This window comes from Corythoichthys intestinalis, chromosome 21 (genome assembly GCF_030265065.1).
Source record: "Corythoichthys intestinalis isolate RoL2023-P3 chromosome 21, ASM3026506v1, whole genome shotgun sequence".
NCBI lineage: Eukaryota > Metazoa > Chordata > Actinopteri > Syngnathiformes > Syngnathidae > Corythoichthys > Corythoichthys intestinalis.
The window spans coordinates 28026979-28054901 of NC_080415.1; the positions used below are offsets into that span (position 1 = coordinate 28026979).

The window sequence follows — 27923 nt, forward strand, 5'->3', positions numbered from 1 at the left end:
GTGACTGCGCTTGCGTCAATTAACACCACTTTATAAGCAGCAGTCGTTAATCAATACTTCATTATCAACAATTAGCATCCTTTAAACTGTCTTGTTTGTTTTCCACAGCAGTCTTGAATCTAGGGAAGCCACAAATGATTATGTTGATCACTGGTTAGTTTTTGTGGTCAATGTAAAGCTTTTTAGGTGGAAAAGAGCATTGGAAACCGAAATTATGAGTTGAGAAAAACGACTAGGAATACTGTGGAATTTTGTAACTGATTTATTATTTTAAAAAAGGAAAGCAGATGTTAGCAAACATGTCATTTTGATTACTTGCAAAGATTATCATGCGCTTTAATTTAAGACAACAGAAATCAGATTGACTTTTTTCCGCTTTTTTTAATTTAAAGAATTTTTAAAAATTTGAAATTAAGTGGTAAATAAGGAGAATATTTAGTTTTTTAATGTAATTTTCTTAAATATTTTATTTTCACATTTTGTTCATTTTTTTAATTAATTGTTATAAAAACATTTTACTGTTTTTTTTTTTTTTTAATTTAAGCGCATCGAAATAGTTGTAATTTAATTTAATCATCAATTATTTGTCGATATTTGTCTAAAACATCATATATCCTCCAAACCGTATACCCTTGTAATTCCACTCCCAGCATCCATTAACGCCCTTTTTTTTCCAGCCGGACAAAATCGGCCAATCACCGGTGGCGCCCACGTCGGACGGCGACAAGGTCGACTTGGAGGCCTTCAGCGAGTTCACCAAGATTATCACTCCCGCCATCACGCGAGTGGTCGACTTTGCCAAAAAACTTCACATGTTTTCAGAGGTGAGAAAACACAATTCACACCTCCCAAAAACTGCCATTAACTGCGATAGACGTCCGATTTATTTGAACTGAGAATGAGCCACTTTGCTTTAAAGCAGACATTTTAAAGTCACGTCAATCCTTTCTACAGTACAGGGTAGTTTGAAAGTTTTGAAAATTCAGCCCCTGACGCCAGTTTCACTTCACAACACAAAATGTAGTAGGAATGTTTACCATAAGTAGGCCAACAAAAATGTCTCAAGTAACCATTCTCAAAAAAAAGACGGGATGTCAGCCACATTGCTTTAAAGCAGCCATCTGAAAGTAATTGTTGGGTCATTTTTGGAGGTCTTTCGATTGTTTTGAAAAATTGAGCCCCAGAAACCAGTTTCACCTGGGCACATGAAATTTGGTAGGAATGTCTACCATGAGATGGCCTACATAAAATCTCAAGAAGCCATGTCCTGAAAAAATACAGCAAGGCAGCCACATTTCTTTAAATTGGCTAAGTTAAAGACATGTTGTTCAATTCTGGGAGTGGTTTGAAAGTTTTATAAAATTCACCCCCCAAAGCCAATTTCACCTAGAAACATGAAATTTGGTAGGAATGTTTACCATGAAATGGCCTACAAAAAAAGTCTCAAGAAGCCATGCTCAAAAAAAGCAGGAACGCAGTCACATTACTTTGAATTGGCTAATTTAAAGACATGTAGTTCAATTCTGGGAATGGTTCGAAAGTTGTTGTTTTTAAATTCCGCCCTCAAAGCCAGTTTTACCTAGAAACATGACATTTGGTAGGAATGTCTACCATGAGAAGGCCTACAAAAAGTCTCAAGAAGCCATGCCCCCCAAAAATACAGGAAGGCAACCACATTGCTTTGAATTGGCTAATTTAAAGACATGTTGTTCAATACTGAGAGTGGGATTAAAGTTTCATAAAATTCAGCCCCCCAAGCCAGTTTTACCTAGAAACATGAAATTTGGTAGGAATGTCTACCATGAGAAGGCCTACAAAAAAGTCTCAAGAAGCCACGCGCCCAAAAATACGGGAAGGCAGCCACATTACTTTGAATTGTTCAATTGTAGGAATGGTTCGAAAGTTTAAAAAAAAAATTCCGCCCCCAAGCCAGCTCTACCTAGAAACATGAAATTTGTTAGGAATGTCTACCATGAAAAGGCCGACAAAAAGTCTCAAGAAACGATGCCTCCAAAAAAGGCTAATTTAAAGACATGTTGTTCAATTCTGGGTATGGTTTGAAAGTTGTTGTTTTTTTTAAATCAGCCCCCAAAGCCAATTTCACCTAGAAACATGAAATTTGGTAGGAATGTCTACCATGAGAAGGCCTACAAAAAAGTCTCAAGAAGCCATGCCCCAAAATGTTTAGGAAGGCAGCCACATTTCTTTGAAGCGGCTAATTTAAAGACGTGTTGTTCAATTCTAGGATTGGTTCGAAAAAACATTTTTTTTTAATGTGCCCCCCAAGCCAGTTTTACCTAGAAACATGAAATTTGGTAGGAATGTCTACCATGAGAAGGCCGACAAAAAGTCTCAAGAAACCATGCCACCGAAAAATACAGGAAGGCAGCCACATTGCTTTGAATTGGCTAATTTAAAGACATGTTGTTCAATTCTGGGAGTGGTTTGAGTTTTAAAAAATCAGCCCCCAAAGCGAATTTCACCTAGGAACATTAATATGGTAGGAATATCTACCATGAGATGGCTTACAAAAAAGTCTCAAGAAGCCATGCTCAAAAAAATGCGGGAAGGCAGCCACATTACTTTGAATTGGCTAATTTGAAGACATGTTGTTCAATTCTGGGAGTGGTTTGAAAGTTTTTTTTAAAAATCAGCCCCCAAAGCCAATTTCACCTAGAAACATGAAATTTGGTAGGAATGTCTACCATCAGAAGGTCTACAAAAAAGTATCAAGAAGCCATGCCCCAAAATATATAGGAAGGCGGCCACATTTCTTTGAAGCGGCTAATTTAAAGACGTGTTGTTCAATCTGGGTGTGGTTTGAAAGTTTTAAAAAATTCAGCCCCCAAAGACAATTTCATCTAGAAACATAAAATTTGGTCAGAATGTCTACCATGAGATGGCCTACAAAAAAAGTCTCAAGAAGCCATGCCCCAAAAAATGCAGGAATGTAGCCACATTGGTTTGAATTGGCTAATTTAAAGACTTGTTGTTCAATTCTGGGAGTGGGTTTAAAGTTTTACCTAGAAACATGAAATTTGTTAAGAATGTCTACCATGAAAAGGCCGACAAAAAGTCTCAAGAAACCATGCCCCCAAAAAAGGCGAATTTAAAGACGTTCAATTCTGGGAGTTGTTTAAAAGTTTTTAAAAATCCCCAAGCCAATTTCACCTAGAAACCTGAATTTGATAGGAATGTCTACCATTAGATGGCCTACAAAAAAGTCTCAAGAAGCCATGCTAAAAAAAAAGCAGCCACATTACTTTGAATTGGCTAATTTAAAGACATGTTGTTCAGTTCTGGGAGTGGTTTAAAGGTTTTTTAAAAAAATCAGCCCCCAAAGCCAATTTCACCTAGAAACATGAAACTTGGTAGGAATGTCTACCATGAGGAGGCCTACAAAAAAGTCTCAAGAAGCCATGCCCCAAAATATATAGGGAGGCTATCACATTCCTTTGAAGCGGCTACAGTAATTTAAAGGCGTGTTGTTCAATTCTTGGTGTGGTTTGAAAGTTTTAAAAATTCAGCCCCCAAAGTCAATTTCACCTAGAAACATAAAATTTATTAGAAATGTCTATCATGATTAGATCCACAAAAAATCCTCCAAAAGCCATAATTGACAAGACACACGAAGTCTGCTATTTTGCCAGTTAATGAAGATATTTAATAACCAAAGCATCAATGGCACTAAATGTGTTCAGCACAACACCATTTGTAAGAGAAGCAATCAACGATTGCTCCCAGCCCCTCCCAGTTCAAATGGATTGGACGTCCATCGCCGTCTTTGGCACTTAAACTTGCCAGCCCTCTCTGTTGAAACTTTCTTAACTTCCAATTAAAGCGACATCGCGAAGTAGATTACATAGATATTCTAAAAGATTATTAATAACGATGAGCATTAGTATTCAGCAAAGACGCTAGATTAAAATGCGTGCGTGGTGTTGCTGATGAATGTTTTATTCATTTCAAGAGCATCATAGTAACATTGACTAGCTTTAATTCACATTAATGTCACTTTATTCATCAGTTCCTGTTAACTTGCTGAATTTATATCTGTTGGGGTGTCATGTGTATTGAAGCTGGTGCAGTGGGAACAAATGTACACGACACATTAAGCCAGCGGAATAAGAGGCGTTCATTAAGGGGAATTAATTGCAGAGTCTGTAGATGAATATGAGAGGGCTGCAGTGTGCATCCATCACAGAAATCTAATCTACATCAGGGTTTTTTTCATGGCTCAATTTGGAACCGATGCGGCATCAGTTTATGTAGATATGAGCCTACTATTGGCGCATAAAGCTTGTTTATGCGCTGTATTCATTCGAAAAGGAGATGTAGTAATTAGGGGTGGGAACTTCTGGGTACCTTATGATTCAATTTACGATAATACAATAGCAGCTAGTGAGATAACTAGTGGTGTGACAAAATATCGAAATGGTGATATATCGTGATACTTTGTAACCCAAAAGGTTATCGATATGCTCCTGCTAAGAATCGAGATATGATTTTAAGAAGATGTCAATGTTTAAAAAAAAAAAAAAAAAAAAAAAGGGAACGAACAAGTTGCTACCAAACTCTTCCACCATAATAGTGTCTCAGGCTACCATTGACGTTGCTCGACGCCCAATCCATTTATACTGGGAACGTTCGTTCATTCCAAATAGGACTGCAGCTATCGATTATTTTAGTAGTCGAGTAATTGATGAACTATTTATTTCGGATAATCGAGTAATCAGATAAGCAACATAAAAAAATTAAATACCTGAGCTGAGCCTCACACAGTATATATATAAAAAAAGAAAAAGATGATCTTTGTACAACAAAAGAACAATTGGCTAACTTACATAGCAAAAGTCCGCTAGCTTAAATGCTATAAAATGCTTGTTTTTTTTGTTGTTTTTTTGTTGTTGTTTTTTTTACGATGCTCTTAACAAATGGTTCGGACACATATTCCCTCAAAAATTGGCTAAATATATATACCTTTAAACTAAATTAGGAATGCATTCAAAAAAGTTTTAGCGCAAACAAACGACTATGTTGGTCTTAACAGGGAGCAGATGGATTCAGCCATGTGAAATGAGGTAGACTAGAGGGCTGTGTACCCAAATCAATTAAAGGCCAACACTTTCAAAACAAACCATTACAACGCCACATTAAACGAATACTCGAAGCAGCAAAATTTAATTTGAATCTTTTTTTCTAATCGAATACTCGAGTTAATCGATTAATCGTTGCAGCACTAATTCGAAACCAGGGCATTCGCAGTCATTCTGTCTGATTTTCGGGGCATTTACAGGTCACTTGCGGTTCTTTTACAGGTCATTTCCTGTTGAGTTTGAGTCACTGCCTATTCATTTGGGCGATTCCCAGGTCACTTCCTGTTCTGTAACTCAAAATAAACAGGAAGTGACCCATAAAATACCCCAAAATAAACATGAAGTAACTGAAAATGAGCAGGCAAATTACCTTAAATGGCCCAAAATTACCTCATTGCCTGGCATTGGCTGGCATTGACAGCCATAGACGTTCTATCCGTTTGAAGTGGGAGGGATGGCAGCGAATGATTCGTTCATTCGCTGCCATCCTCCCAGTTCAAATGGATTGGACGTCTACTAGTGATAAACTCCTTTTAATTCGCAGCAGAAGCTTGTTTTTCTGTTCATTAGTTGTTTGTAGAATATCCTAGAATGATTTCCTGACCAATGTATCGATAATCGTTGTATCGCCATATCGTCAGATCATCGTTATCGTGAGCTTTGTATCGCGTATCGCATCGTGAGGTAACAAGAGGTTCCCACTCTTAGAGATAACTGAGGTTAAACATCTTGAATCAGTGACAAGTTTGGTGGTTGTTGTCAGTTGCCCTGCGAGGACCAGATCATCCTGCTGAAGGGCTGCTGCATGGAGATCATGTCGCTGCGGGCGGCCATGCGCTACGACCCCGAGAGCGAGACGCTGACGCTGAGCGGCGAGATGGCGGTCAAGCGCGAGCAGCTCAAGAACGGCGGGCTGGGCGTGGTGTCGGACGCCATCTTCGACCTGGGCAAAAGCTTGGCGCAGTTCAACCTGGACGACACAGAGGTGGCGCTGCTGCAGGCCGTGCTGCTCATGAGCTCAGGTATAACAATGACGTTTTTCCTGAGGCACTAGTGTCAGTAGATGGCAGTGATGCAACACTTTCAAAAAAGCGAAAACACAGTTTATGATTGCACTTGACATCAGTAATGTTTTAAAATTAATATTCAAAAAGATTTCTCCTTGTTTTTGTTTTCAAGTGGATGTAAAATCAAGTTGAGAAAGTTCATTAAAATACTTAATAAATATTCAACATAAATAAATAGCAATAAAATGATGTATTAAAGAATGATAATAGGATACATATTCATTTATTAGGGCTGCATCTATCGATTAATCTATCAACTAGTTAGTTCGAATAATCGAGTATTCGGATTAAGAACATCTATTGCGTTGCAGAATCAAGTTTAGGAGATGTAAATCAAAGTCTAGCTAAGATTGCACTTTCAAAAGAGCATTAGACACAAATACAAAATACAATTCCTGAGTGTTTCTTCAAACTATGCAGAATTGCACTTCCATGGAAAAATAAATTGGAATACCTGAGATTAACCTCAAACGGTATTTAAAAAAAAAAAAAAAGAATGAATGATGATATAAGTACAACAAAAGAACATTTGGCTAACTTGGATAGCAAAAGTCTGCTAGCTTAAATGCTATAAAATGCTTGCTTTTTTCTTTTTTTTTTTTCTTTTCTTTTTACAGTGCTCTAAACAAATTGTTCAAACACACATTCCAACAAAAAACTGCTAAATATACCTATAAACTAAATTAAAAATGTATCAAAAAAAAAAACATTAGCTCGAACAAAAACTTTATGTTGATCTTAACAGGGAGCAGCTGGATTCAGCCATGTGAAATGAATTATATCATATTTAACTGTTGCCAATAGAGGGGAGTGTATCCACCCAAATCAATCAAACTAAATGCAAACACTTTCAAAACAAACCATTAAAACGCCACTCTAATTAATACTTGAGGCAGCAAAATTTGAATCGAAGCTTTTTTTCTAATCGAATTACTCGAGTTAATCGATTAATCGTTGCAGCAGTAAAATTTTTGTATGATGCAAATTATCAACAATAGGCATCTGTGGAAACAATGTAGGCAACAAGGGGTTAAAACATTAAATAAAACATTTTTTTAATTAAAAAATACAGTAAAAACTAGGAAAAGGTAAATACTTTCTTATATATTTAAAAAATATACATTTATTTAATGATGAAAAATTATGTGTGTGTACGCTACCGTTCAAAAGTTTAGGGTCGCTTGGAACCGTAGTGTATCATATGGGATTTTTAATTATGTACACTACGGTTCAAAAAATTGGGGTTGCTTAGACCAGCGGTCCCCTACATTTCTTGCATCACGGACCGGGATGATGTGGGCCTTTTTTTTCCCGGACCGGCAGTAAATTGCAGTAAATATAAAATAATACGATGGGGCTGAAAACGAACATTAAGTGCAGGGAAAAAGTAAGCCACCTTACGCTGAATAAACCTTTTTTTAAAAGTGGCCTCGCCAGAATTTGATGGCAAATATCCTTGGTCGCAAACATATTGAGTTCTTCTTAAACCTTGAAAGGTTTCTTTGCTTTAGCTATACAGTTCGCCCCCAGGATATGATGCTGTCCGTGCATTCGCATTTTTTGCCACGTTTGCTAGCTTTTAGCCACATATTATGCAGAACGGACTTGGTTTTATGCTCCTCTTCTGGCTCAGCAGGTGGCTTTTTCCCTGTAAAAAAGCTGTCTATTCTAAAGACGTGGCCGCCCACAGTACACAGCCAACAGTAGCTAAGGTTACTGTTTACATTGACTTACGCTGGGCTGCTTTAGGTGTACAAACACCCCAGAAATGGCGGTTGTTAACAAATTATTTATTATTTGTGAGGGTGTAACGGTACATGTAATAGTATTGAACCGTTTCGGTACGTGGTGCTCGGTTCAGAACGGAGGCGTACCGAACGAGTTTCTGACGTAATGTAACCCTTACTTTTCGAGGCTGTGAGTCGATCGGGTTACAGTTTCTTTGTGTAGATTATATTTACTCTGTCTTCTCTACTATAATGAGGACCAACACGGTAGGACAGTTTAACCCAGAAACGTCAACGGCGCGACAACGTAGCCGCCGCGAGAACGCAGTGAAACGCGGCGGTACAGTCAATCAGCCAATACACACCAGTTGCAGTGCAGCCGTGTGTTAGATGAGTCCCAGAAGCGGCTCAACGCGACGCACGCGAAAAGAACGGCAGAGTTTATTATTTGACGCAAGACGCGGCCCTCCTGCGTCAATACTACTACCGGTAGCTAGGATCGGGCAGACCGGAAGTCACTCATGTAAAAATACGGTGGATCCGGTCGATTTTCAAACTAATATGCAATCGTAACCTACTTTTTGAGTCCATCAGATCTCTTGAGTGGTAGATCGGGGCACAGTTGACTTGTCTTTGTTGATTTACTGCTGTCTTCTCTGCTATAATAATAACCAACACGGCCCCGTGTTCAATACAGAACCCTCCTACAACAACAAAACAAGTAGGAACTAATATTCACATAGGAACCAAAGTTATACAACATAAAATATACAATATAAATGAATACTACATCACATTTGTAAAATATAAACACATAATAAAATAAATAAATAGCCCATTTAAATAAAATAAATTGAAATGAGCTAAAACACCTGTAATTAAATAATAAAAATAATACCCACATCCTGCTTACACAATTAAATTTATTAATTTCTGTGTGGCGCTTTAACTTGAGAAAATCCACCAATGATGCTTTTGAAAACCGTTCATAAGAAAAAAAAATGATTCATTGAGGTGTTTCATTTGTAAAATACATGTTAAAATCAATCATTGGGATTGCTTTTCTCTTTAGCACAGGACTTCTTTGTTCTTCTTTCTTTCAGAAAGAAAGCTGATCAATACGCGGGGTCTGAAAGGCAAATTGTTGTTGGATTATCTTTAAATACCCGCTACTTTTTGAGCAGAATTCTAGCTTTGTATAGGCTAATGTTCCTATTGTTGAAAGCACAAAAGTGTGTAATAAACAACTAGCACATTTATATTTTGCATTTTGTTTTCTTACTGTACCGAAAATGAACTGAACCGTGACCTCAAAACCGAGGTACGTACCGAACCGAGATTTTTGTTAAAATTAATGTATCTGGCTTCCAAAAACACTCTAAATATTTTTTTTGTTTGTTATAAATTGTATAGTTTAACTGTCTGCCATTGACAACGATAGATTCACTTAAACTGGAAGGGACTGGCTGTGAATGCTCATCTTTCATTGCACTAGACGTCCAATCCATTTTGACTGGGGGGGGGCGAAGACGTCTAGCGCCATCAATGAGTTGAAATCTTATGTTAGCTTGACTAACGGTGCTTTATCTAAAATATATCATCCACTCTCCTCAGACCGCTCCGGCTTGACGTGCGTGGACAAAATCGAGAAGTGCCAGGAGGCCTACCTGCTGGCGTTCGAGCACTACATCAACTACCGCAAGCACAACATTCCTCACTTCTGGCCCAAGCTGCTGATGAAAGTGACGGACCTGCGCATGATCGGCGCCTGCCACGCCAGCCGCTTCCTGCACATGAAGGTGGAATGTCCCAACGAGCTCTTCCCGCCGCTCTTCCTGGAGGTCTTCGAGGACCAGGAGGTGTGACGGACAAAACAGGAAATAAAAACGTGACATCTGGGAAGGGAGGAAAAATAGTTTGAACTGGAACTCACCAGCAGGAAGAGGAACAAAAACGAGAACTCGTAGCGGCCCTTCTGTCCGAGCACGCTGTCTCATTTTCCGCCATCACACACACAGAAAACAGCAGCCATAGCTCGTCTCAGTATTACGCTCACGGTTCTCCAGATCCCTCAAGTCAAATCTGAGCCGTTACAGTCCATACCAAGCGACACCGGTGCTAATGTTCTTCAGACTACTCCATTTTTTTGTGTGTGTGTGTACTGACCATGGCTCCATATCTACCTTTTTTTTTTTTTTTGTCTTCTTAAGTCATCGGACCGGCGCCTGTGACAAACACACACACACAGATGAACACGTACACATAGCCTCACCTCAGTAACGTGAATGCCTCATTGGCTACCTCTCACGGTGGCTTTTTTTGTGTTTTTTTTTTTGTTTTTTTGTTTTTGTTCCTGGGGTCCTAACCTGCGGGGCCTTTACTAAGTCCTCCTACAGGCTTCCATGCACATTTGCCTTTTTATTTTCTTTCTTTTAAGTTGTTAAGAAAAAAAGAAATATATAGTGACATTATTCAGTGCAGGCGAAAAATATTTTACCTCAAAAGTGGACACACCCCCACTGGTTCTGGGCACTACCTCACCTTTATACACACACACACACACAAAGACACACACACCTCAGTTATATTGGTTGCAGAGAAATGCCACTGAAGAAGACAGGAGGGTGCGCCATTTCCCCCTTTTTGGGTGAAAAACTTGTAATCACCTTTGGATTTTTTTTTAAAGAGGGACCAAGAGTTTTGAGATTTAAAATCTAGACAAGAACACACACACACACCTTAAGAAGCGGTGAAAAGGAGCGCTTAGACGCCACGCGCAGGAACGGGAAGCTCCGCCTCCCCTCCCCCGGACAGCGCTCGACTCGGCTTTTTGCACTACTCGCAAAAAGGAGCGGCCTCTGTGTGACGGAGGCGGCGGGCACAGCCCAACACTCGCACTGTCAGTATTAGCGACCACGTCCATCCACCATTTGGGGGAGAGACGGGGGCGGGGCTGGAACGCCGCCGTTTTCCAAAGTAGCAACTGGGAAGGATCCCTCCTTGTGAAACAAGGTGGTGACGATGGTCCCTTCAGATGCCCTTGAGATGTTCGGATATTAAAAAAATAACAAAGAGAAAAAAACCTATGCAGGTTTGGAATTCCACAAGAAGACGGGAAAAGGCTGAGTGTGTTTGATTGTGCGCGTGCGTGCGTGTGTGTGGGAGAGACGCAAAAGTTGTGAAGCTGCTTTAGCGCAGGGGTTCTCAAAATTTCAGGTCAAGGGACCCTTTATGGAGCCCCCCACAGGTAATTCTAATGTTAAAAAAAAAAAAAAAGAACTGTCCTGTCAATGAGTCAAAGGCTGCTTTCGGAATGTAGGAACCTGAGTACTTCGTCGTGCATGGGTTCTGCACCTAATACGAACTGCTGTGGTGTTGTAGTCTACGCTAGTTACTCGCTACACCCACTTCTGGCAAAATAAAACCGCGAAAACTAAGCTGAACGGAAAACAATATAGGAGACCGTCGAGGCACAGCGGCAATTCTTGCTTGTTTGAAGGGTGTAGTTTCCATCGACAAGCAAATCCAGCATCCAATGACGAGACTGGACGAGCACACAGATTTAGAATGTGGTTTTTTTTTTTTAAATATGACTGCTCTTTGAGACACACTAGTATGGCAGGGGCATAGCAGCTAATTTCAGCGAATCACCAAACACCTAGATAATTGAGTTCCTATAGCTCAACTGAAAGCAAGAACTAAAATGGTTCTTGGAACTCGAGTTCCTGGCATAGGCGGAGTTTGACTTTTGGGGCAGGGGGTGCACAGCATGTTGATAACCCCGAAACGCAGTGTCAGCAATAAAATTAACTTACAAGAATATTTGTAATAATAAGTTGACAATGCGCGTTTTTTGTTTCCCATCATTCTTGAGGGGAATTCTAAATCAGGCTGCTTAGGCAATACTTTTTGCCAAGATCGTCTTCCATTGAATATGGTATGCCCGCCGGTATCGTGCCAATGTAGTTACCCTAGTCAAAAATTGTATCCCTGGGCGGAGCCATATAGAGGTAGATTTGTGTCTATTATTCAATAATAAAAAAGTTGCTTCAGTAAAAAAAAATCAATAAAAATATGTATTTTCAACCAAAACAATTGTCGCTTCAATAAAAAAAAATGTGTTTGAATGCAAAAATAAATTTGAAACTCAAACTAAAAAAAATGCAAAATGCAAAAAAAAAAATTTTTTTTTTTTTTTTTTTCGATTGAAGCAACTTTTTTGATTGGAGTAATGTTGATTAGTGTTTGGGCCACATTTTGGCTAGGACATATTTGTCATTATTCAATCAATAAATAAGTTGCCTCAAAAAAATTTTTTTTTTTTCAAAAAGAAAAATCACTTCAATCAAAAAAAAGAAAAAATTCAATTATGGAAAAAGTTTTTGAATGTGAAAAAATAAAATTTGCATTTAAACACTTAATTTTTCATTGAAAAAGTTTTGATTGAGGCAATCCGTTTTGTGTTTGGGCCGTATTATGGGTAGGACATTTGTGTCTAAATCATTTAATCCCCAAAAAAGTTCAATCAAAAAAAATATATTTTTAATCAAAGAAAAAAATCATTTGAAAAATAAAATTGCCCTCCCTTATTTTTTTTAACTTATATGCAAATCAAATGACCGTCTAAGTTACTAGTCACATGATCTGTTCGAAAAATAATTTTGACCCTTTATAAAAATATATATTTTTGTTCATTTCATTCATTTTTGTTGCAGTTTTATTGCTTTACAACTTATATATATATATATATAGCAAAGTCAATTACATGCAATGACACGTTTTGGCCACCAAGGGGGGCCTGGCCCCCCCCTTAAAATCCGCTTATGGTTCCTGGTCCCTAGTTCGTACATGTGCGAACACGGAAAATGACATCATCATCCCCTAATAGGTTGTCAGAACTGCGGATAGTTCCTTCAGTGCGAAAGTGGAAGAGTTAAAAGAAAAAATTGTTTTTTTTTTTTAAAGAGAAATACAGTCCAGATTTGTTGGCGTGACTTCTTTAGAGCGCCTCGTCATCTGTTGTGAATGCAGGGAAACATGAGAGGAACAGAGGAAACCATAAATTCAGACATGATGGCCAGTGTTTTTAATAACGGCGTTACTAACGGCGTTATTTTTTTGAGTAGTGAGTAATTTAATTAATTACTTTTCTCATCTTGGCAACGCCGTTACCGTTACTGAGGATGGAAAGGCGTGTGTTACTATGCGTTACTATATTGGTTGAATGACGCGAGAAAAGTCTGAGGGAGACTGACTCACTGAGACGACAGAGCAGAGCAAGAGTGGGGAGGAGGCAAAAAAGTTGTGACGCCGAGCAAACGTGATGCTAGGTGGCTCCGATAATACTTGACTGTAGCCGATAGCCTACAAACTACACCCACATGATATGGTAGACATGGTAGGTATCACATATATATAGAACTAGATGCGAAATGACAGACACGGCGGTGTTAGCAACAGTACAGTATAAGAACTAGATGCGTTAGTAAACAGCCACCATCTTAAAGCAGTAGACTTATTAGGAAAGCTCTGTTGTAGAGAACCTTCTTAGCGAACCTAACTAACTTTTTATCTAAAATACTCCTAAATCGGCAAAATCTTGACTTGAATCTATCTTTAATTCAGTTTTAAAACTTACACATGTCAAAAGTAGACAGAAGGGAACTAATGCAATAATGGGAGCAATTTTAACAACTTTAAACGGTTGATTCAGGGTAAAGGGTAAATTAGGGTAAAAAATTGGGCTGGGGCCAATGGTCCCAAAAACCTTTTAAACTTCACATAGTGTGACCTATGTTTTTTTGTTTGTTTGTTTTTTGAGGGGAAAAAAACATGAAAATTATCACCAGTTACTTTGCCAAGTAACTAATTACTCTTACATTCAGATAACTGAGTTACTAATGCAATTACTTTTTGGGAGAAGTGATTTGTAACTAATTAATTACTTTTTTAAAGTAAGATTTACAACACTGGTGACGGCTAATGTGGACAAATTTCATATTGTGAATTTAAAAAAGAAAAAAAAAAACAGCTTTATTCCGAAAATATTAAAAGATGGAGAAAACCAAAAGTCACTTAAAAATGTTGACCGAAATCACCAAAAGAGTTGACATGAAACTATTTAATAGATAAGTAAATAAATAATGATGACAATTCTTTTTATTAGACTTGTCTGATAATGACTTTTTAACCGATATCCCGATACCGATATATGCAGTCATAGACTTAACATATTATGGCTAATTGTATTGTGATGCCCACTTAATGCTTTAATAATGATAAATGTAACAACTTCAAGGTTTTCCAAATAAACATTCTGTGGAAAATAAGAGAACAACTTCATTTATTGGAAAAAGTGCCTATATTGTGCCATTATATCAATAAGCATAACTGCTGTGCTAAGCTGTGACCAGCCCTTGTACAAAGGCAGAAAGCTACATTCACTTTGAAGGCTACATGCATATTGGCTCAAAACCAATGATGGAAAAACAGACGTCGAAATTATCTGATATCATTTTAAAATGCTTTCATCGGCCGATATTATCGGCTACCCGGTAATATCGGACCGCTCTAATTTTTATGTCAATATTGAATTGAGTTTAGCTAAACCCCATGTCAAGATAGTTCATGTCAATGGCAGCCATGAGTTAAACATAGGTATGCACTTTGAAAAATAACTTTATATTGAACCCCTGGGGGGTCCGTGGACCCAATTTTTGAGAACCCCTCTCTAAGCGTATTTAGCAAAAGCAAATTTAAAAGATTCTTAATCCTTCAAAGAAAGAAAAAAAGATGACTTTAAAAGGACTCCTGAACAAAAAAATGCTATGATTTAATTTTTGCGTTTCCTGGTTTTCTTGTTGCTTTTTTTTTTTTTTTTTTTGCGGTTGAGGAGGGGGGAAACGAGGAGATTTCGTCTTTTTCGGACCACGCATGCATTATAACCGCCATCTTGTGTGTGCGCGTGTGTGTGTGTTGTCCGCCCCGTCCCCCCTCTCAACGCCCCTTTTTATCAGGAGCAACATACAACCAACAAAACAGGAAAACCACCTCTTTTTTTTGTGTGTGTTTGTTTCAATGTTGATGTTTTTTAATGATGAAAAATGTCTTTGGAAAAAAGAAAAAAAAAACAAAGTGACAAAAAAAAATTACAGAACTGATACACAATCTCGTCATACCTCACAAGAACAAGTCAAAAGGAGCGCGGGGCTTACGTTTTGTTGCAGGCACAAGTGATGTGAACGCTTGGAAAACAAACAACAGTGTGTTAACATGAGTTTTGCGCTTGTTGTGGGTTATAAGTTACAAAATGGCACCGCCACCTCAATAAAGCGCCCTCTAGTGGCGTGTTTGTGCGGAAACCGAAGGGGTGCGGGGTGGTTTGGAGTTTTGGCTGAGTGTTACTGGTATTGAATGTAGCTGACAGGAGCGGGAGGGGTCAGCACCCCACTCCCGTAAACTTCCACACACCAGCAGAGAGGACGCAACACAACACACACACCTTCGTTGTTGTTTGTGTGTTTGCGTGTCCCAAAAGTTGTCCAACACGGACAAGCCGTCCAATACATGACTCCCCTCCCTACCTTCCATCCTTGATCCCGCCCCCAACCCACTGTCATGCGGGCTTTGTGTGTGTATGTGTGCTGCTCAATGAAACGCAATGTTTTGTCGACATGCTTCGATGTTGAATATGCAATTTCCCTCCAAAAGTGAAACGTCATCTGCTCACTTGTGTGGTTACCCAATCTGCGTGCACAATTTAATCTGCTAACAAAATGGGTTGGGGAAATTCACCGCCTGAAGCCAGAATTACTTAACGGCGTGAAATTTGGTGGAAATGTCATGAGTAGAACCCAAAAATGTCTCAAGCCCGAAGACATACAATTTTAGCCATTTATGATTTATTTTGGTCATTTCTGGTGGAAGCCATGTTCCAAAAAGAGTAAGTCAGCCACATTGCTTTAAAGGGAACCACGGATAGAAAGATTTGTAGTTCTTAAAAGATAAACGTTATTATGAGTTAAAATCATTTGATATCAAAACCCCTCTTGATGTTTTCGTTTTTATACAATTCGTAAATTACCGTATTGGCCCGAATATAAGATGGCCGTGATTATTAGACGACCCCCTCTTTTTCAAGATTCAAGTTTGAAAAAAGACTTTTTGAACACCAAATTAATTTTTATACAGAAAATAATTACAGTACATCCGAAACAAATGATTATAACAATATATTTGAGAGAAAAGGCATGTTATTTTGCCTCATTCAAATCTTAATATCTGAACAGTTAAATATGTAAAGTGCAATCACATTCGTAAATGAATGGCTTCTGGTTTTTGAAATGTAAATAAACCAATCTATTGTGATAAAACAACAAAATTGCAATTACTGCATTAACCATCAAAGTGAAGTCTAACTAACTGTAGTCTTGAAACAAATCTGAATAAGGAAAATCATTGCAATAAAATAATGCAAACTGGTTAGACTTGAGAGTAGCTGAGATCTATCATGACAGAGCATCGCTTCAATGATATCTGGCGCCATCTAGCGTCGTGAATGGGGAGAGTAGCTGAGATCTGTCATGACAACATCGCTTAAATGATATCTGGCGCCATCTAGCGTCGTGAATAGGTATAATGTCTAGACCGCGAATAGAAGACGACCCCATTTTTCAGTCTTATTTCAGTGCAAAAAACGCCGTCTTATATTCGGGCCAATACGAGGTAGTTTAACTAGTAGGTCGCCATTGTTGTTGACGTCACAGGGCGGTGACGTCACATGGTTACGCTGCCAGGCTTCCAGAGTCTGACTCTAGCGGCATAAACATGTCATCTGTTCAACCCTTTTTCACAAAACGAGCAGAAAAAGCAATATGAACAGGAAAGACGGGATGAGACAAGAGTATGAAAAAACTGGTGTTCTGCCAAAATGTGCTACACCGGCGAAACATTTACAAAATGCGAATTTGACACCCAAAGTACTACCGTGTGCTTTCAGCTTGTTTTGTTTGGATGCATACAAACAGAACATGCTGTAGTAAAGATGCCTTAAGAAAATACTTAGTAATATCAAATAAGAGTGGTTTAAATACGCAACGTGACTAATGTGGTCAACAGATCAACAATCTGCATTAAAGCTACCACAAGAAAACACAATGCTTAAAAGTATGAGGGGGAAACACATGCAAAAAGAATTTTGAGGCAATGAAAAACTAATAAAAGACTCGATAAAAACACAAATAGTAAGTACTTTTAACCGATGCGCGCATGTGTTTGACATCCCGCCGCGTAGATGAATTGCAGAGTACGCCGGTAGTGTTTGTCTAGTGATAGTGACAAACTACGTCATCACCCCAAGCGTCCATTGCGCGCATAAAACATGGCGCCCGCTGTCGGTCAAAACGTACTAAAAATGGTAGATTTTTAAATCAATGGCAATATTTTATGACATATTTTAGTATAAGAGAACAATTATGGCTTATTGAAGCCTACAAGTCTTTAAGTCCGAGGTTCCCTTTAAAGTGACCATTTTCAAGTCACATTACTGGGGGATCACTTCAATGTTTTGGAAAAATTCAGCTCCCAAAGTCAGTTTCACTCAGCAACATGAAATTTGGCAGACAGGTCTGTCCTTTGTAGACCCACAAAATAGTCTCAAGAAGCCATGGCCAAAAAGTCAAAAGAATTTCTGCAATTTTAGGTCAGAGAGGCCAATTCAAGACGTATTTGGTAAATTCTGAGAATCATTTGTATGTTTTAAAAATTCAGCCACCAAAGCCAGTTTCACTTAGCGACATGAGAATTGGTAGACATGTAGGTACAGTGTAGACCTACAAAAAAATAGTCCAAATTAATTCTGCAATTTTAGATCAGAGAAGCCAATTCAACACATATTTGGCCATTTCTGAGAGTCATTTGAATGTTTTGAAAATTCAGCCCTCGAAACTAGTTTCACTTAGCGACATAAAAACTTGGTAGACACGTCTATCATCTGTGGACGCACAAAAAAGTCTCAAGAAGCCATGCCCAAAAACTCAAAATTCTGCAATTTTAGATCAGAGAGGCCAATCCAACACATATTTGGTTATTTCTGAGAGTCATTTGAATGTTTTGAAAATTCAGCCCTCGAAACTACATAGTTTCACTTAGCGACACGAAACTTGGTAGACACGTCTATCATGTATAGACGCACAAAAAAGTCTCAAAAAGCCATGCCCAAAAATTTAAAAGTAATTCTGCTATTTTAGTTCAAAGAAGCCAATTCAAGACCTCTTTGGTCATTTCTGAGAATCATTTGAATGTTTTAAAAATTCAGCCCCTGAAGCCAGTTTCACTTAGCGACATGAAACTTGGTAGACACGTCTATCATCTATAGACGCACAAAAAAAGTCTCAAAAGCCATGCCCAAAAATTTTAAAGTAATTCTGCTATTTTAGTTCAAAGAAGCCAATTCAAGACCTCTTTGGTCATTTCTGAGACTCAGTTGAATGTTTTAAAAATGCAGCCCCCAAAGCTAGTTTCACTTAGCGACATGAAACTTGGTAGACTCATCTGTCATCGGTAGACGCACAAAAAAGTCTCAAGAAGCCATGCCCAAAAATTTTAAAGTAATTCTGCTATTTTAGTTCAAAGAAGCCAATTCAACACCTCTTTGGTCATTTCTGAGAATCATTTGAATGTTTTAAAAATTCAGCCCCTGAAGCCAGTTTCACTTAGCGACATGAAATTTGCTAGACATGTAGGTACTGTGTAGAACTACAAAATAGTCTCAAGAAGCCATGCCCAAAAAGTCAAATAAATACAACAGTTTTAGTTCAAAGAGGCAAATTCAAGACCTGTTTAGTAATTTCTAAGACTCATTTGAATGTTCTGAAAATTCAGCCCCCAAAGCCAGTTTCACTTAGCGACATGAAATTTGCTAGACATGTAGGACTGTGTACACCTACAAAATAGTCTCAAGGAGCCATGGCCGAAAATTCAAAGTAACCACAATTTTAGTTCCGCTAAACCAATTCAAGAACTGTTTGGTAATTTTCGATAGTCATTTGAAAGTTTTGAAAATTCAGCCCCCTTTTGCCAGTTTCACATAACCGTATGAAATTTGGTAGACATGGCTATCATCTGTAGATGCACAAAAAAGTCTCAAAAAGCTCTGCTCCAAAAGTCATAGGGAGTCATCTATATTAGTTTTGAGAGATGCGTAATTTCAAGGTAAATTTGGTCATTTCTTGGGCGTTATTTTTTCAATTTCTGGGGTTCCTTCAAAGATTGAAGACTGGAACTTTTGTCCAAATTTGAACCTCCTACATCTAACCAATTAGCAATTCTAAACTGAAAAATTTGTAGATATTCTCGTGTATGCAATTTGAGTAACCACACACACTCCCATGATTCCTACGTTGACCTTTAGCCCCATTACTTAACAGAATGTCGTTTTGTAAACCGTGTGTGCGTGAGTGCCACAGTGTACCTGATGCTCTCGTGGCTCGGTGGGCGCTCCCCCTTTTCCAAAAGCCCCCCCCCCCCAATACTCTTAGATTCATTCCCCGCCTCTTTGAGACGCGTGCGAAGCTTTAAAGTTTTCTACCAAGTGACCAACTTAATGTAAAGAGCGCAAATGCACGTGATTGGCAATCACACCTTTTGGGCGACACGTCACCAATCCGCAACGAAAAGCACTTAAACTCACAAGCACTTTTGGAGCGTCTCCGCAAAGGCGGGGGGGGGGAATTTATCGTGATGAGGCAAATGTGATTTGCTTGTTTTTGGATTTTAACTTTAAAAGTTTGCTATGATTTTTAAAAGGAGTGCAATAGGCGAGCCAGTCTTTTGATTAAAAGCACTTAAACGTACGGAATTTTTGTCCGCCCACCTGCGAGCATCAGGGCTCCACCCACCCACACACACACAAAATCACACACGCAAACACACACAGACCACTTTTTGTGACTGGTTATCAAAAGCTGTTGAAGGATTCTCTCAGGTAAAAGAACATTTTTTTAATAAATGATGAACCTTAGATGGACACCACCTTTTATTTTGTTTGTCTTCTTCATTCAATGTGCAGTGAATCATTTTCCTTTCGCCCCCTAGTGTCGCAATACGTGAAGTTGCCTAAATGTTGTGTTTTTGTGTGTCTGCTCTTCATGTTTCCTTCTCAAAATCATGTTACAGCCTGATTGAACAGGACGGAATTGACGAATATCAATGGTTTTGAACGAATGATTTTTACTTCTTGCTTGCTTTTATCTCGCTGTGCGTGTGTACGTCTGGTGACCCCGCAACCTCCCCGATACCCTCAAAGCACCTTTTGAGGCCCGTCTCCAGTGTGCCACACTTTGGAGGAATGTACCTAATCATGTGTCCGGTTTGATTCAGGTCAGAGGAGTGCTCGGATCGTATTTCATAATGAAGCTGCGGAGATTAAAAGTCCGAGGGAGATTAATCGATGTCTACATGACGTCAGGTGCCAAAATATTAATAGAGTTACAGTATGTGCCGCCTTTGAAAGGACTCAAGGACAATCGAGTAGAACTCATTGTTGAGTAGCTTAGAGTTGTTGGGTGTTCAAATGTGGCAGTTGTATTTTATTGTAGAGGTTAGTGTTTACCGACGTTGATTGAGCCATAAAAATTTCTATAGCACAACGCCGAACTCGAATTTTAAAGATTTGTGGGAAATCTGGGTTTCACGAGGTGGTTTAGAATGCAAAAATCCACTATTGATTGCTAATAAAAATGCTTTGAGGAAAGGGCGGGGGGAAATAATTAATGGCAGAGGTGGGTAGTAACGCGTTACATGTACTCAGTTGAGTAACTTTTTGAGAAAATTGTACTTCTAAGAGTAGTTTTACGAAGCCTTACTTTTTACTTGAGTAGATTTATGAAGAAAAAAAACACTACACTTACTCTGCTGCTTTGGGCTACACAAGAGTCATTACATTTTTCCTCTTTATTCTAAATATTACATTTATTTATTCATTTTTTGCCAGCAATGCCAAGAGTAACGCTACCAATTTTACCAATGAGACGTCGCAACAATAATCACATGACTCCATTACACCAATCAGACGCAAGCTTGCCATCCTATGATCACGCCAGCGTGTTTAAACGTGGCGTCTTTAAAGCACCGTAAAAGGGGAAGTATTTGACATTTAAAAAAAAGAAAAAAATGACATAGAGCGCTGCCCCTAACATGACTCGAAAGCACAGATTTTAACCTCTATCCCATTTTTTATTTGGCGCCGATTGACCACAGAAAACTGGAGATATGATCCTTTTAATTTCATAATAGTAACTATGAAAGAACTATTCACTATTCAAACTAGGAACTATTTTCTCCACTAGAGGGCACTCATGCTCTTTTGACAAATAATGCTTCATTTCTGTCATTTTTTTTTCTTTCCCTGGATTTCAATGATTTTTTTCCACTTTGGTTTAATGTGGTTATGTAATGTATTATTGTACAGTATCATTATAATAACAGTTCATATTGATACGTTTGTGCTGAGAGAGAAAAAAATACCATTGTTTAAAAAACAAAAAATGTAGGCAGTTTAATGTTACTCATTAATTGAGTATTCTTTTCACCGAATACTTTTTTTACTTGTACTTCAGTACATTTTTTGGATGACTACTTTTACTTGCGTAATATTATTTTTGAAGTAACGCTACTCTTACTTGAGTAAAATTTTTTAGTCATGGATTGGTTTCCTAAAAACAAAGGGGGGTGTGTAAATAAATGATAGGGGAAAAAATGCAATTTTTATAAAAATATATAACATTTTTGTTTTTAACTGTAAATGTTAGGTATAAAGATTTGAAGTGAAAGTTTCTGAGGTGATAGTTTATTCTTAAGTCCCAAAAAAAAAAAAAAAAATACCCAAGGACATCACTGTGTGGTCTTGTTTCAGTGCCATTGACGGCACAAGACGTCCAATTAATTTTGACTGGGAGGGGCTGTCAATGGCAGCTAATAATTAAAGGGGAAAACATCACATTGCTCATGTGTTGAGCTTAAAATAACTACGTCTACCTGAACCTGAACCAAAAATATGTGAAGGTCCGTTATTGAATATTAACAAATGTTAGCAAATAATTGTGCCTGTCACCAAATGTTGCGCCACAGGTAGACAAAAAATTTGAATTATTATAATTTCCTATCTTATGACATCATTTGTGCCCAGGTGATTGTCAAATTGCCTCACATTTTTTGGGCGTGTCCAATTTTAGCTTTCTCCCGCAATCAAAACATTGATCATAGGTTAATTAAGACTAAATTTTCCAGGAAGTGAGCAGTATTTGATTGTTTTGAGTCAACATTTACAAAATGTTTCTTTTAACATTAGCCATATTAGCATTAGCCATATTCAATTAAATTAAAACCCCTATTTTTGGGGCGTTGAATTGTAATGCCAAGTGTGGCAAAACCCAACAGAGAGCACTTAAGCCATTCACTACCATTGACGACGATAGACGTCCAGTCCATTTGACGTCCAACTTTCTTCCAGCCCCTCCCAGTTAAAATAGACTGGACGTCTATCGCCGTTCGTGCTAGCGAAGGAGTGAAAAGGAGGACGATAAACGTGGTCAGCGCCTTGACAGCTTAGAATGTACGCAAATATTAGGAGAGTATTGCTTTATCGATGGCTTTACATATGCAAATAAGTCGGAAAAACGAGCGCTCAGGTCAGAAAAGACGGGCCTCCGAGGGTGTTTTCCCACTTCCCCCTTTTCTCCTCTTCCGCCACTCCGTCGTATGCAAATCCGGGAATCCAAATGAAGGGACTACCGAAACTAACAAACGCTCCGTAGCAGGTCCGAGCCGCCTCACACGACACCAGCAAAGTCCAAACACCTCTCCAGACCTCACGTTGTCGTCGATGTTTGTGTGTCGCTTGTGTTTAAACCGATTTCAACGCGCTGAATTTTCGTGTCCGCGGATGTCAAAGCTCTTATTTTGTTTTTTTGGGGAAAACTTTCACACAAAGCACCTCGAGATGAGCTCCAGTCCGTCCCAAAGTGTGACCCTGCAAGCACTCAGGGAGGTTAGGAAAGGTGCCAAAGACCGCCACGTGGGTCAGGATGGCAGCCACTACTTCTTCGATTACAAAAAGAAGTGAAACGAGTTCTCTTGGGTCTAAATGCTCCAAGATTAATTGAGTGTGTGTGTGTGGCTGAGGAGGTTTTATTGTAGTTGGCATCCTGAGAAATTGGCAAAATTGGTGGACTTTAAAGACGTCTGGTGTTCACTTTTGGCTTCTTTCACACGGTCAAAAGTCTGCTTCGAACGCTACCTCAGAAGCCTGTCGGTACCTTTCACACGGTGCGTTGCAAATCCAGTTTTAGTACGCAGTGTGAAAGGGGTACAGTGGAACCTCGCATATTCGCAGTTTTAGACTAGAATTGAAGGGAAATGGTATGTAAGGTACATGGTTCATACCAGTACATAGCTGCTTTTATTTTAATAGGTACTAAAGTAACACAAGCAATAAAAGCAGGTATGTGTATGATTATCGATTAGCATGTTGGCAAAAATGCTATTTCCCTTTCGAATATTTTTGCTCTAGTTATTTAAATTTTGTCGTTTTTCATGCTTAATCAGTGTTTAATTAGGAATTCTTGGGGTTTAGATTTTTTTTCTGCATTTTCAGCGTGTATAGATCATTGCACACAGATTTATTTTTTTAAAATTCATGAATAGTTCACCATTTTTTAAAAATTATTTTAACCGACCCCCGAGAGCTACTTCATTATTTTTAATCAGCGTTTATTTGGGGATTTGGGTTTTCTTCACAGCATTTTCAGTTGGTGTCAAATACATTGATTTTCGAAATTCATGAATAGCCAGGGTTCGTTTTTTTTTTTTTTTAAATATATACATACAGTGATCCCTCGTTTTTTTTGTGGTTAATGGGGACCAGAACCCACAGCGATAAGTGAAAAACTGCGAAGTAAAAAAAAAAAAAAAGAAGAAGTATAATGTATAGGTTCAGTGTATTTATTCACATTTAAGTATTGGAAAGATAAATACCCAGATAGTAGACCGACATTGAATAAACGTTGATTTTCCATCAAATTCATCAGTATGGTCGACATCGAAATTTTCAACTTCAAGTGACGTTGAAACAACGCTGTTCTATGGTATGTCAGGCGATGGTTTGATTAACATTGTTTTGTAGTTGATGAACTAATGTTGACAAATAGTTGATTTATGATTGAAAGGGAAATATGATTAAAAAGTCATTGAATTATGGATGAGCGGGCGTTTTGGTCGAAAGCATAACATTGATTTAGTGTTGTTCCAATATTATTAATAATCGAAATGACGTTTAGGTTTTGTAAGGATTTCAAGGTTGAAACAACATTGAGGGTGCAAAAGTGACGTTGATTCAACGATAGAAGATCGACAGCGGAGTGTTGAGCCAACATCTTTTCAACGTCGGTCAGCTATCTAGGTATCAGACAGTTTTTTCCACTCTTTTTTTTCCCCCCAAAGTATAACAAAAAAAAAAACCTTAATGTACATATTTATATATATTTTTTTACATTAATAGATGGTTTTGAAGCACTAAAAATGTAATAATTATAAGTTTTAAACATGTAACTGTCCTACCGAATTATTTATAGACAAGAATAAAGCAGAAAAATACTTGGGTTTATTAAATTCTTCATTGAGTGAGAGCACTTAAATCCGCTCAAGCTGCTCACTTAAGATGAGTTTCCACAGCAGCTGTTTAATAAGTTAAATGATGATTGACGCATGCTGTACTTTGAAGCTCGCTTCTCTGGCAAGATCAAACATCAAATTCTGTCAATCATTGTTAACTTTGGCTCACTGCCTGACCAACAAAGAGTCTCGGGGGAGGGAGAGTGATCGGCTCGGGACAGCTCATCTGTATTTTTTTTTTGTCTTTTTTTAATTGGGAAAAAAAAATCCGCGATGGACTGAGGGTGCGAAGGTTGAGGCGCGAAGTAGCGAGGGATCACTATAATTCTTTTAGTTCTATTTTATGGACGGACCCCAGGAATTCTCTTTGCTGTTTTTTTAGGATGGGTTTTAGGTTTTTATAGTTTAGAAAAAATATCCATTTTCCAATGTATTTTAATAAGTGTCAATTCAACACTGATTTTTGCAATTAGTGGATAGCAAGGTTCCGCTTTTTTTCCCCCCATTTTTTTAATTGTATCTTTTTTTAATCAGAAATTATTCAAGAACTATTTTGTTTGCAAAAAATATTTTCTCCCTCAACCATTTTCATTGGGCATCAATTACACACTGATTTTCCCATTTAGCGAATAACGAGGATCCACTGTACACTTATGACCTTTCTCACCTCTAAGTTGCCAGACACTGGTCACAGAGGTGCACCAAGTTGTAAAAAAAACTGCAACTTTCTGGTTTTCTTTCATGCACAAAACAGTCAAGTGTCAACATGCAAAAAAATAATTTTCAGGACGCGTTGGAGCAAATAAACAATAAAACACGCAGGAAAATGGCCGCCGATCTACTGTGATGTCCTCATAACGCCACAAAAACACGCTGGAGCCTCTCCCACACGCACCTGACCACTCTCTCACACACACACACACACACTCTCTCACATAGCAGGTCAGGTGTGTGTGTGGCGGTCCACGAGTGACAATCAGCGTGTTTGCGTGTAAAATGTCCATGTGTTGTTTTTTTGTTGTTGTTTTTTTTTTAAGCTTTTGTTTGTGGGTCAGGCTTTTGAAAGGAAGATATTTTTCTGGTAATTGTCGCTGGTCTATTTTAATGAAATATTTATGTAATAAATATGTGACTTAAGTGACTTCTCAGCGCCTCTCTGGTCTGTTGGCTTTGGCTTGGTTTGCACTAATAAATTCAACCTCAAACATGGCAGTTGTCGACGCTTTTCTGTGGACGAAAAATTACGGAAAACCCCACACAGAAAACGCGTTAGGGCTGAAAATTAACACACACTACTGAAACACTCTCACAAATGTTTTTACGACTCGCACTCATATATTTAGTTTTCCAGATAGTACTGAAACACACTGCTAAAAAATGCCTCAGGAAACCAAAGAAACACTCGCACACTACCAAAAAAAAAAAATCTCACAAATGCTGCAGATTTTTTTTCACTCGCAAACTACAGATTTTTTAATTCCGGTTACAGTAAATACAAAAACTACGAAACCATTATTGACATTTATCCCCCAGTTACTACTGAAACACACTGCTGAACTCTTTTAATACTAAGAAAATTGTACTCTCAAAAGAATATTTTAATTCTCCCAAACATACTAGTCAAAAACACTACTAGAAAATATTTAGTTTTTACTCGCAACACACTACTAAGAAAAAAATACAGGAATACACAACTGAAATACTCTTATACATACCAATAAAATACATACCCACAATCTCTCACACACTATAGAAATTATTTTTGCTAAGACACTAATGTAATGCAACAGTCACTCAGACTACTATAAAAAAAAAACACAAAAAAACAAAACAAGTGAACTCTATTTTTTGGGTACTCACCAGGGGGGGCAGGGTTGGTCAGTGCCCACTCACGGACACGCTCTGCCCACCCAATGAAAACTGGATGTACTAATGGCAGTCCAGGCACCACGTATGGTATCCCATTGATATACTAGTACTGATGTGTTCTAAGTTTTAACCTTTGCGTTGTTACCTCCTCTTTCACCTTAAAAAAAAATACATTAAAAAAAAAAAAATTTAAATGTTGGTTTTGTTCCTAGGGGGCGCTACACACATTTACGAATACAGTGGTACCTCTACATACGAATTTAATTCGTTCCAGGACCTTGTTTGTAAGTCGAAATGGTCGTATGTCGAGCAGGATTTTCCCATAGGAATACATTATAATTCCATTAATTCGTTCCAAAGCCTAAAAACATACACTAAATTCTTAATAAATACTGCTGGCACTGTTACAAATGGCAATTAAACATAGAAAAACAAATAAGTTATAAATAAATAATTCAGAATAATATAATAATAAGAAGAAAAATTAATAATTATTCCTGTAAATAATGTAACGAATCGGATTCTAATATGGCGGACACTTTTTACTGTCCCTGAACGCACCGCGAAGGTGACGTCTCAGTGAGATAGGTCGGTGCGGTAGAGATAATACTTTCGTTTTCTTGAGAGCAGTCAACTGCTTAAGACAATGGGCGTTTTGTGTTGGATAAGTTCTTAAATAAATGATAAAATCGTGACGAAGCTGGCGATTTCCTTGGCAATGTTACCACAATAATAATTGTCACCTTAACTTATAAATAGTGGCGAACGGTGGTCGGAAGAGGACCATGGAGCTATTGTTGAGCCAGTTCAGGGACGCGCACCCCAAGCTCATATTTTTCTATAACTTGCATCTTCATTTCAAAGGTAAGCATCCCTTTTTTCCTTGTTTCTCCAACTGTATCAACTTTTTTTGAAAACTGTGTTGATTTCTCACACAAGAAAATCCACCGTGCGTTCGTTTGCAGTGTTGTCATGTCGTCGTACTTCGAGCAACTCGTCGGATGTAGAAACAAATGGCGGCTCAAATTTTACGTCGGATGTCGAAAAGATCGTGTGTCGAAGTGATCGTATGTAGAGGTACCACTGTATTTTGATTTTTTTTTTTTTTTTTTTACATTTTATCAAAGTTTTCACCAGTGTTCACCTGGCTGTTGAGTTTGGTGAGTTTTAAAGCCTTCTGAGGGGGTCAAAGTAGGGCTCAAAGCGTCGGCAGGACAAAGAATGACTGCTGGGGGCGCTACATAGTGTACAGTGGTACCTTTTACAATCGCTTCGACACACAATCTTTTTGACATCCGACGTAAAATTTGACTCACCATTTGTTTCTACATCCGACGACATGCTCGAAATACGACGACATGACACCACCGCAAACGAATGCATGGCGGATTTTCTTGTGTGAGAAATCAACACAGGTTTCAAATAAGTTGGTACAGTTGATGAAACAAGGAAAAAGCGATGCTTACTTTTATAATGAAGATGCAAACTATAGAAAA

At 38.3% G+C, this 27923-nt stretch overlaps 1 protein-coding gene across 6 annotated transcripts in view; it reads left to right on the top strand.

The window, feature by feature from the left end:
* The window catches only part of LOC130909201 (thyroid hormone receptor alpha-B), a 277864-nt gene extending 250170 nt beyond the window's left edge, over positions 1–27694 (top strand). For all 6 annotated transcript variants that reach the window (XM_057825377.1, XM_057825380.1, XM_057825382.1 and 3 more), the window contains 3 exons: positions 678–824; positions 5860–6118; positions 9505–27694. In XM_057825377.1, the coding sequence (XP_057681360.1) occupies positions 678–824; positions 5860–6118; positions 9505–9755 (657 nt within the window). In that variant the 3' untranslated portion in view covers positions 9756–27694. The remainder of the gene's footprint in view (positions 1–677; positions 825–5859; positions 6119–9504) is intronic.
* Positions 27695–27923: the final 229 nt, after the last annotated feature.